This window comes from Andrographis paniculata, unplaced genomic scaffold (assembly GCF_009805555.1).
Source record: "Andrographis paniculata isolate CXL003 unplaced genomic scaffold, ASM980555v1 Contig25END, whole genome shotgun sequence".
NCBI lineage: Eukaryota > Viridiplantae > Streptophyta > Magnoliopsida > Lamiales > Acanthaceae > Andrographis > Andrographis paniculata.
The window spans coordinates 818020-830271 of record NW_026137546.1 but is presented as its reverse complement, the minus strand read 5'-3'; the positions used below and the strand labels follow the sequence as shown (position 1 = coordinate 830271).

At 31.7% G+C, this 12252-nt stretch overlaps 1 protein-coding gene across 1 annotated transcript; it reads left to right on the top strand.

The window, feature by feature from the left end:
- Positions 1 to 5753: 5753 nt before the first annotated feature.
- On the top strand, positions 5754 to 10196 carry LOC127245783 (anthranilate synthase alpha subunit 1, chloroplastic-like). Its single transcript, XM_051266821.1, has 11 exons — positions 5754 to 6002; positions 6364 to 6545; positions 6647 to 6836; positions 7782 to 7933; positions 8013 to 8128; positions 8211 to 8457; positions 8560 to 8616; positions 8720 to 8872; positions 8969 to 9049; positions 9134 to 9220; positions 9496 to 10196. The coding sequence occupies exons 1-11, from the start codon at positions 5846 to 5848 to the stop codon at positions 9895 to 9897; spliced, it is 1824 nt and encodes a 607-aa protein (XP_051122778.1). The 5' UTR covers positions 5754 to 5845; the 3' UTR covers positions 9898 to 10196.
- Positions 10197 to 12252: the final 2056 nt, after the last annotated feature.

Genomic DNA, 12252 nt, shown 5'->3' with positions numbered 1-12252 from the left:
TTTGATTTTTTTGTACTATATAGTCGTTCGGTTTTCTATATAAATATATCATATTATATAATTATTTTGCAAAACAATTACTAAATACAATAATTTTTTATACTAATTGTGATTGTTCTTTTTAGATGAATTTTACTAGGTAAAAGAATAAAGAACTCAAGCTAAAAGCTTACACATAAGAAGCATGGCTATAATTGGAAATTATTGGTGTGTTTTTTACTTTATTGAAACAATTATATATTGTTTGTTCTTTTCAAATTTGATTTTTTTTTTTTTTTTTATAGATAAATAGTAGTTTAAATGTTCAAATTTATGAGAGAGAATAATATATTTATAAGGAGTCATTGAGAATTTAAAAAAAAAAAAAAAAAATTAAATTCCATACACACTCATAAAATAATACTCTGAAAATATTAAACTATGTAAGCCTTGTGTGGTAAGCACGATTTAGAGGTGTAAAAGAATTATGATTTCTTTATTATATAGCATTGTTGTTCTTAATGAAAATGTAATTATTTTTTCTTTAAAAATATTAGGACTAACTATTGTTTCATTAAAAAAATAATAATATATATATATATTTATACCAAAAAAAAAAAAAAAATCATCCTACTTTCTTCTCTATCTTCTTAATTAGTGGATTTATATGTACTAACTTATCCTTAAGCTTCATTTCTGACCAGCTTCAATTTCGTCTTATTTGATTATAAATAAACATATACAAAGATAGAAATATAAAAAAGATAGAAATTCTGAAATTCATACTTAAAACTCTACAAAATCCAAAATACAAATATCCTTTATTTTGAGATTTAAATTTTTTATTTATATATATTTAACTCTATAGCAATTCTTATAGGAAAAACAAAAATAAAAATTACTGTTTCATTTTTAAAAAAATGATAATAAAAAATACATTCAAATCAAAATTTAAATAAAAATTCAATATCAAACTCTATAATGAATTATCCTTCTTCTTCTTTTTTTTTTTTTTCTAATTTTTATGGTTGTTTGGATTAGCTTAAAAAATAAATAGAAGTCAAAAGAAGAATCAGATCGATTTTATATTTGAATGAATAATTATAAAAGCAATTTTTTATAAAAAAAAATGTTTGGATATAATAAAATTAAAAGTATTTTTAAAATATTAAAATGACCTAATAGAATATAGTAATGTAAATAATATATTTTTTATTAAAATTTTCTAATATATTTAGAATTTTATAAATTATATTCCTTCGTTCCAATACAATACTGTAGTTTAACATTTTTGACCGTATTAAAACAATAGTTTTATTTTCATAAATAATCATATCACTATAAAACTATATTTATTTTTTTATTATTATTATACAATTGTTTATACTTTTTACACTAACACACTAGTAAAAATATTTAATCTTTTTACACTAATAACTAATCCAAACTATAGTTTAGAGACGGAGAGAGTATTTAAAAATTAGAATGGCCAAAAGAGGACGGGACGCACAGCCAAAGGAGAGTACGGTCTCGCGATTGTGGTGTAGACACGAAAGAAGGCGTAGGAGAGTACGGTACCATTTCTCTTCCCCTTCCCCTTCATCAGACGATGGTTTTGTAGATATTCAAATGAATTGGGAATAGCATCATCAACCATGTACATTTTAGAATTAGGATAGATGAAATTAGAGATGTGTTTGTTTTGAAAAAAAATTAACATATCACATATATTCTTTATTATTTTTATATTATTTACACACTAAACAAAATATTATTTCAAAATATTTTACAAAATAAAAAAAATATATATTTTTATACACAATATGTGTTGTGTGTAATAATAATATATATTATTTGTACATATAAACGGGTCCGATGTTAAAAATCAACATGGTGGTGATTTTTTTAAATCAGGACTCGAACACGACCCTTTTATTGGTGTGTCGGGCCAGAAATGACAAAAAAATTCAAGTTTACTTTTAGGGTGTGTTTGTTTGAAGGATTTGTAAAGATTTCTACTATTCATCTTATTTTTTTTCCCCAAAAACATCAAATCAAACACCTATTTTTCATTTTTTATATTATACTAAAAATCAATTTTACATTCAAAACATCACATCAACACCTATTTATATCACATCATACAACTATTCAAATTCAAAATTTTTACTATTCAAATCTCAACTCAAAATCCAAACCCCCAAACAAACACACCCTTAGAAGAACAAACACAATCTTTTATGGTGAATTTGAATCAAATTTTAAGTTTTATTTTTTTGGGTTTTTTTAAAGTGGGTTCGTGTGTGGAGTTTCTATTTTGAGTTGGGATTTGAATAATAAAACTTTTGAATTGTAATAATTGTATAATGTGATATAAATAAAAGTTTGATTTGAACAGTGGATTTGGGAGAAAATTCACACCCTTAGTGAATAGGATATCTGTTTTTTCCGTGTGCAAAATTATTTGGGCGACTAAGCCGTATGCATCGAAAGCAGAAGATCTTCATTCAACCATATTAGAAGTCGATGGTCCAGTGAAGGTTGGTGCAGATCTGGACTCCAATCTTACGCTCATAGAAATTTGGGTTTGACTTTGATTTTTATTTTACGAGTTTATTTGTTTCTTTTTTGTATTTAGGTTTGGTTTGAGTTTTAAGAATTTAGATATATATTGATTTGATAGGTAATAAAATAATAATAATAATAATAATAATAATATATTAATTTAATTGATAAAATTAATAGTAGTATGATTTGATTATGATTTTATATTATATTTAACATATACATTTTAAAATTTGTATTTATTTGTATTATAGAAAATTTTATTTTTTACAAAAATAACACTTGTATATATTTTTCTAACCTATAATTATTATAAATATTAAAGAAATTATTATTTAAATATTTTAAATTAAAAAACACATTCAGCTTGCACAATAATCAGCCTTGGGGTTTGGATTAGATTTTCATTGTTCATCCCATTTTTTCTATTTTCAAAACATTAAATCAAACATTTATTTTTTATTTTTATATTATATTAAAAATCAATTTTATATTCAAAACATCACATCAACACTTATTTATATCACATCATACAACTATTCAAATTCAAAATTTTTACTACTCAAATCCTAACTCAAAATTCAAACCCCAAACAAACACAACCTTAGTGTCTTCCCAAACTGCGGATGGGGTTTTTTAAACTGAAGTTGTGCAAACAGATATAGATAAGTTGAAAATGGTATAGGTTATAATTTCTATTTACTGTTCTGTTTTCCAGTACATTTTATTAAAGTAATTCGTAAATAAATAAATTTTAGTAACAAATATTTTATATTATAGACATATATATTGCAATCTATCTTACTATAATTTAAATTCAAAAAAATGTTTGAATATATATGTGATATATAAAATTTAATTATTTTAATATTAAAATAATAATAAATATATTAAATTTTAGTACATGAGTATTTATTAAAATAATTCATAAATAAATAAAATTTTAGTAACAGATTATTTATATGGATAGGCATAAATATTGCCAGTTATTTTACTATAATTTAAATTCAAAATAAACTAATTATGTATTAAAAAATTATTTTTATATTTATTTTTATAAAATTGTAGATTTAAAACTATTCTGTACAATAAAATGTTATGGGAAGGTCAATACTTATTATGAAGTTACTATCAAAGTTTATACTTTATTTAGATAACTTTTGAGTTAATTTTGAAAGAGTTATTTTGAAAGTTGTTGCTAGGCTTTTGGTAAGCGTGTCTTTTTTTTTCTTTTTTTTTTTTACGAAGTGGGACCCGCAACCGCTACTCGAAAGTACGCAATAGATAAACTTGCCGAACCTAATACCCTGTAATCCAGACCCGACGAGAAAGACACACTAGACGAACCATGTGTGGCAGGTGAGTTAAAAGTGTCGGGAGTTTTTATTTAAAGATTCTAAGGGTGTGTTTGTTTGTGGGTTTGGATTTTGGATCGAGATTTGAATAGTAAAAATTTTAAATTTGAATAGTTGTATAATGTGATATAAATAAGTGTTGATGTGATATTTTGAATGTAAAATTGATTTTTAATATAATATAAAAAATAAAAAATAGGTGTTTGATTTGATATTTTTGGGGGAAAAAATAGGATGAACAGTGAATATCCAAACAAACCCGTCAAACAAACACACCCTAAATAGTTTTTTCATGTTATTGTATAAATTTGGAATATAGATATACAAAACACACTTTGCAAAACAGACAAAAAAATAAAAATAAAAAAGTTGAAATTAAGATTGAGATGGAAATTTATTGATTTTAGGAAACAAAATTCAAATGCATTTATTTGGAAACAATATTTATTAAAATTATAAAAATAGTAGATTACACATGCCTGTTCAACTTTAGTAATTCAAATGCATGAATATAATTATAAATTACTCTTGAGGAAAATATTGGTCAAAATGTGTGTGTGTTTTTTTTTTTTTTTTTTCTGTAAATTTATTATTTTTCTATTTTTGAATGATAATCATTTCATGTAATGTAAGAAAAAAGGCAAGGGAATTTTTTGAAAAATTGTATTTTTAGTTTTATTTCAATCTATATGGTTACTTAATAAAGATATTTTATTTTATTTTTCTATAAAATATTATATTAAAATTATGTTTAAACTAAAATTTAAATTCAAATCAAAATAAAACAAACTATAAAATGTACTAATAAATCAACCCTTGATGATAAAAAAAAAAAAATAATAATTATATTTTTATTAAATTATATCCTTACCAAAATATTTTAATACACATTTTAAATCAAACTTACGTTATATCTCAAAATTAACTTAAATACCATATCATTTAAATTTATATTGAAAAAAAATAATAAAAAAACTCAAAAATCCTTAAAAGAAAAAATTTCATAACCATAAGTAATGGTTTCAAAACTAACACCACACAATTCATTTTAAGTTTTAATAAGAATGTATATATATATATATATATTCAGAAACGATTATATTAAAATATTATCTAAAAAAATAATAAAATATCTAATTAAATTTAAAACAAACACGCCCTTATTAAATTTAAAATTATCCATACTTAGAATAGTCATAAGTTATTACAGTTTTAAAAAAAAAACGAAAAAACAGTACTAGGGCCCCACCAAATCCTAAGTGGGCCCATTCATTTAACCATTTTATTTTATAGTTAAAGCTGTACTGCTATTGCTATTACAATTAATTTTTTTTTAGGTTCTATTTTGGATAAATATTTGAAATTTTTTTAGGGTTTTTTCTTTTAAATTAATTTTTGGTTGGTACTATTATATTTGCTATTTATATTTTATTCCTATAAATTTCAATAATTCAAAATAAAATATTATTTATATAATTGATCATATTTTATATAAAAAATATTTTAAACTAAAAATTAAATAAATATATCCTTAAATTTTAAAAAAAAATTAAAAATAATAAAAGTATTACTATTATATAATATAATATGATATTTTGTTAGATTTCATATAAGATTGTAAAAAGAGAATTATATTAATGAATATAGCCAGAATTTCTTAAAGTATGTATGTAAAGAAATTTAGTATATTACTATAATTTTTCTGTATTTTATTAATATTTTTTGTTTTATTTTATTTTAATAAAAAATATTCCTTTTCTATATAGAAATTTTTTCAAACAAAAACATAAAGAATAATTAATTTTTATTATAAATACAGCGTCTTACACTCAGTATTCACAGTTCAGTGCAAAGTATTGTCTGTCATTTAGTTTTTTGCTCTCTCTCTCTCTCTCTCGCTTTCTCTCAGTCTGTTGTGTGGTGAAGCTTCACCTCAGGGAGCGGAAATGCAGGCTTTAACGGTAACTCACGGGCCGTCTCCGGCGATTCGGAAGCTATTTGGTGCGGCGAATGGTGTTATTTCAGTAGGAGGTCGGAGAACTTCGGCGGTTACATTCCGGCGTGGGGCGGTGAAGTGCTGTGCTTCGGAATCTTCGCGTTTAGGTTTGCATATCTTTTGTTTATATTGCTGCATTACGGTGGTTATTGTTTTCCGGCGGAGTTTAATTGATGGTGGTGGTGTGCGTTTGTTGGTGCGGTTTGGAGAGCATTTACGGCTTTTTGTTTGTTCCTCGGAGACTGCAGGCTGCAGAGTTGGATAGAGTTTTAATTGAATTGAATTTTTTAGAGTTTTGTTTGTGGTTCTGGAGCTAATTGAAGAGTTTGCTTTTATTGGGACTGGATTTATTTGTTCTATGCAGAATTTATGCGGTTGTTGTATAATTAAGGTGGCGATTTACTGTTGATGTTTGCTTTCCTCTTTCTCTGATTTCGTGATTTATTTTTTGTGTGCTTTTCAATTCAGAGGTGGATGAGAAGAGATTTGTTGACGCGTCGGAGAGGGGAAACGTCATTCCTCTGTTTAAGTGTATATTCTCAGATCATTTGACTCCGGTGATAGCTTACAGATCCTTAGTTCTTGAAGATGATCGGGAGGCTCCAAGCTTTCTGTTCGAATCTGTGGAGCCCGGTTTTCATGCAACTGTTGTAAGAATCGAATGTTTTCTGTAGTGATTATTGTTTTATAGTTAAATGAGTGCTCTCACATAGAGGGATGATTTGACGATCATTGTCATGATTTTATTCAGGGTCGATACAGTGTGGTTGGGGCAAGGCCGGCTATGGAAGTTTTAGCTAAGGAGAACATGGTTACAATTCTAGATCATGAATCTGGGCAGATAATTGAGAAGCTGGTGGAGGATCCGATGACTGTTCCTAGAAGCATTTCTGAAGGTTGGACCCCTCAGTTGATCGATGAACTTCCAGATGCATTTTGTGGTAAGTACTTTATTTGGTGTCCATTCTTTTTGATCCATTAATTCTTGTTTGATATACCGTATCTTGGTTTAGATAGTCGTTAATTAGCATTTGATAGTACATGTGTGTAGTGTAGTTGATCCACCATCATTTATGGCTTCCCGTTAAAAGTTGGTTTTGAGGCTTGCAGCTTGCAGTTTAATGTTATGAAAGAATGTCTTGTAAGTCGAGATTGGCCGGAAAATATAGACTTTCATCTGGATGTAACTAGAATTCGAGGGTTCTAATGTGGTTTGTTACAATTAAGTGATACTCTTTTTGTCGTAACTAACTAAAAATGGTAATTCCGGTATATCACTTATATGTGCTGCAACCGACAAATGGTAGATGCATAATCGACGCAATTATAATATTTTGCCTGCATTCGTTAGCCATAACGAATTCATGGAACACGTGTTTTTTGCGAGTCAGCTGCTGATTAATGTTGAGCTCACGTGGTAGTGCATTGACCTTCTGATGTTACCTTACATACATAGTCGATAGCGAAATACTCAAGTTACTTAAATGATCACAATCAAAGTCAAGGATGATCCTCTAAGCTAGACATTTCTGTTGTGTTTAAGAAAAAAGATAGCTTAGGTTAATGTTGTCAAGTAATTAATTATCAATCGCAACTGAATGCAAGTGTTTTGCTGATGGTAACTACTTGTTTCGTAGGGAGGTCTGAGCGTGCCTCATTCATAGCTTTCTGGGCCATTTTCAGGGGAAAAAATAAATCTTTATCCTAAACTTCATGCCCTACCTAGTTGCTTTATTGAAAGACGGGCATAAAATTGACTCAAAACATGTTAAACATTTAATTTGTGGATCATAAGCCCCTCATTTTTCATTTACAAACTGTATCATGGCTTACGAATATGTATTTTCAAAGTCAAAGCTACTCTAATGACATACCTTATTTGACAGGTGGATGGGTCGGGTTCTTTTCGTATGATACGGTTCGCTATGTGGAGAAGAAAAAGCTGTCATTCTCAAGTGCGCCGATTGATGATAGGAACCTACCTGACATTCATCTTGGTCTCTATGATGATATCCTTGTTTTCGATCATGTCGACAAGGTACATTGTAACTTCTCTTCCAGGTCCTCTGTGTTCTTGTAATTGACTGTGAATAATATCTTGCTCGTTTTTTCCTCAGAAAGTTTATGTCATTCATTGGGTACGGTTGAATAAATATTCGTCTGCTGAAAAGGCTTATGCTGATGGAATGGAACGATTAGAATCAATAGTTTCTAAAGTGCAAAGGGTTGATCTGTAAGTTTGCCTTACTCAATCTCGTAAAAATTCAACGATTTTATTGCATTTGCTAATGCATTAATTTATCTTCATTTCGCAGTCCTAGGATACCTCATGGTTATATTGATTTACACACCCATGAATTCGGACCTCCTCTAAAAAACAGCACCATGACAAGAGAGGAATACATGGGTGCTGTTTTACAAGCGAAGGAACATATTTTGGCCGGAGATATTTTTCAGATCGTCTTGAGTCAGCGCTTTGAAAGAAGAACTTTTGCTGATCCTTTCGAAATATACAGATCTTTGAGATCTGTGAATCCAAGTCCATATATGGCTTACATACAGGTATTGATTGTACTATTGTTATGTGTGAAAATCTCTTATCACTATGTTCTCAATCGATATAGGTGACTGAGATTTCATTTTGTTTGCTTACTTCTGTTTCAGGGCAGAGGCTGCATTCTGGTTGCTTCAAGCCCGGAAATTCTTACTCGCTCAAAGAAGGTGAACTCGTAAATTTCAATTTTCCAACTGATTTTTTGCGATTAATCATTTTGTTTGTTTAATGTGAACTAGTATGTTATCTTATAGTTGTATTTGTCGACAGAAACATATTGTTAATCGACCTTTGGCGGGTACAACTAGAAGAGGGAGGACTTTGGACGAGGATGAGATGCTCGAGAGGATGCTTCTAAGCGACGAAAAGCAATGTGCGGAGCATACTATGCTCGTTGATCTTGGCAGGAACGACGTCGGAAAGGTTTCTTAGATCCATCCATGGCTGATGAAAGATCATATTTAAATGTTTATACACATTCTGATTATCTTTTCAATGATGTTATCTGTTCTTATGTAGGTTTCGAAATACGGTTCTGTGAAGGTAGAAAGGCTTATGAACGTCGAGAGATATTCGCATGTGATGCACATCAGCTCTACGGTAATGATATATAGTCTCAAATATGTTCTTAATAATAAAATCCGAAACTTTCCCTACAACATTCGTGACATATTGCGCCTACAGGTCACCGGAGAATTGCTGGATCATCTTACAGGATGGGAGGCTCTCCGCGCTGCATTGCCTGTCGGAACGGTTAGCGGCGCGCCGAAGGTAGCTACTCTATCTTTACTATCATCGATTTTTATGCACTAAAATTGAACGCAAAAACCGAATGATTGAACTCGACAACATACCGAATGATTGAACTCGACAACATAACCGTTTAGACTAATATTTTCATAAAAGTTAAAAAAAAAAATCAGCAATAGTCAAAATTTGGTAATAGTGTCAAAAGCTCCAAAGGTATACCCGTAACTACTCCATGTCTATCATGCATGGCTAATAATCTTTCGATCATCGGTGCGATGTCTTGTAATAAATTTCAGGTGAAGGCGATGGAGCTGATCGACAAGTTAGAAAAAACACGGCGCGGCCCATACAGCGGCGGCTTCGGAGGAATCTCCTTCACCGGAGATTTGGACATTGCGCTTGCCCTCCGGACGATAGTGTTCCCCACCAGCCCCCATCACGACACAATGTTTTCCTACAAAAATGGATCCCAGCGCCGCGAGTGGGTGGCGCATATCCAGACCGGAGCCGGAATTGTTGCCGATAGTCGTCCTGACGACGAGCAGCTGGAATGCGAGCGGAAGGCTGCCGGCCTTGCCCGGGCCATCGATTTGGCGGAGTCAGCATTTGTTAACAAAGGGAGCAGCAGCAGCAATGGTGCGGCGGGATCTCCAGCGCCGGCGGAATCTCCGGTCGGTGGAGTCTCTGTTGGGAACTGATCAGGTATGGTGGTAAAGATGATAGAAAGGTATAATTAGCAGCAGCCTCTTTATAAGGGTATAGGGAAGAACAGTTTCTGTCAGGTGTGTTTTAGATTTGTCATTTTGGGGTGTTTTTGCTTTGTCTTTGAATTATCTGACTATATGGCAGAGATAATAAGAATATATATATGTACAAAAATTACCTACAGAGGTTGGGGCTGCTGCTTTTTGTTGAATGGTGGAAAATTTTAATACTATTTATCAAAGAAGAGTCAAATATCTTGTTTATACCTATCACTTTGAGACTAAATAGTAATTTTACCTGTCACCGAGTGGTTTGAGGTTGAAAGTATAGATTATTTCATTACTGATAATGAATGCAATGTTACATTAACAAGTAAAGTATCAATTTGTAGTAACAAGTAAAGTATCAATTTGTAGTTTTTTAGATATTTGTAAATTATAGGAGAAGTGTACGAAAAAACTAGGGTTGTTTCTCCAGCCCAGCTTTGGATTGGATCATTGTACAAATAGTATTTAGCACAGTCATTCAACCTAAAACTGGACCGGAGGCAGGCGTTTGGGGATAGACTCATCTGTCCTTTTTTTTTTTTTAATTATAAATATAAAAGAAATGGTAGATAATAAAAAATTTTATAATACAATATTATAAAAAAAATTTAAAAAATATATAAATATAATATAAATTTATAATCAAATCAATTACACATCAAAATTCTTCAAATTCCAACCAAATCCAAACAAAAAAGAAACATCTAAATTCAAACTCATTTTAAAATTCAAATAAAAATCAAACTCATCTCAAAATTTTCAAACCAAACTAAAAACCAAATATTTCTTTTTAAAAAATTAATATATTACTGTTACGTACGAAATTTAGAATTAGGTTAAAAGCCCAAGGTAAAAAAAAGAATGGGCCTAACAATGGGGTTGATTGAACTGGCTGAAGGACACCGTGAGGAAATCAAGGAAAATAGATTTATTTCTAAGGAAAATACAAGGCGGAAGGTCCTCAGGGCGGAAAGACCTCAGGTCGGAAGGTCCTCAGGGCGGAAAGACCTCAGGTCGGAAGGATCTCAGGTCGATAGGTCCTCAAGACGGAAAGACCTCAAGTCGGAAGGTCTTCAGGTCGGGAGGTCCTCAAGATGGAAAGACCTCAGGTCGGAAGGTCTTCAGGTCGGGAGGTCCTCAAGATGGAAAGACCTCAGGTCGGAAGGTCTTCAGGTCGGGAGGTCCTCAAGACGGAAAGTCATCAGGTCGGAAGGATCTCAGGTCGGTAGGTCCTCAAGACGGAAAGACCTCAAGTCGGAAGGTTTTCAGGTCGGGAGGTCCTCAAGATGAAAAGACCTCAGGACGGAAGGTCTTCAGGTCGGTAAGGCCTCAAGACGGAAAGTCATTAGGACGGGAAGTCCGCAGGTCGGGAGGCTTTCAGGTCGGGAAAAGGAAGAAAGGTAAGATCTCAAGAATTGATCCAAATCCAGACCGAATTCGGGCAGACGCAGAGGTCTGTTAAGAGGAAGGTCGGGCAAGGAAGAGGTACGGACAGATGCGGAGGTCTTCGGTCAAAGACGGAGGGCGGCTGATGCGGAGGTCGGCCCAAGTGAGGTCGGGCGAAGAAGCAGGTCGGGTGAAGGATGAAGTCGGGCCAAAAGAGCGGAAGGTCTGTGGTCGGCTCAAAGAGTGAAATATAAGGATAATTTTGGTCTGCTGAGGACACGTGTCAGCATGAAAAGGGTTGGAAGACAGTTGGGAAGGAGACGTTGTAACCGTTCGGGTGACGGTTTTCAGTACGGTTCCCCAGAGAATATTTAAAGGTTTGAATCATCATTTGGCAAGATATCTTCAATCAACTTCAACAAAGCAAAGTCAGATTTGGGGATCACCACTTTAAATTTCAGTCTTTTATTTTCCAGTTTATTTTCTGTACCATACAGTGTTTAGAGATTCCTAATCTCAGGCACTAATTAATCAAGTTTAAGGATATTTTCTATATCTTTGAATTTTACTTTATTTTTGTTGAAAAAATACATCAACAAATTGGTGACCACAGTGGGAGCAAGACAAAATTGCTCATTCCAATTCCGGCGACAATTTCATACGTCTTAGATCCGGCCGTATCATCGGAAGGGTCCATATGGCAGGTTCACAACCTCAATCATCTTCGGCACCGGTGGGAGAATCCGTTCCACCACCTATTGTGCCAACTGCCGGGGAAATCCCACAACCACCAGCCGAATGGTGGTCTTTTGTTCAACAAATGTTGCGTGAGCAACAAACGAACATGTTGCGTGAGCAACAGAATCTGATGCAGAACATGATAGATCAAGCACTGTCAAGGGTTAGTCTTCAACC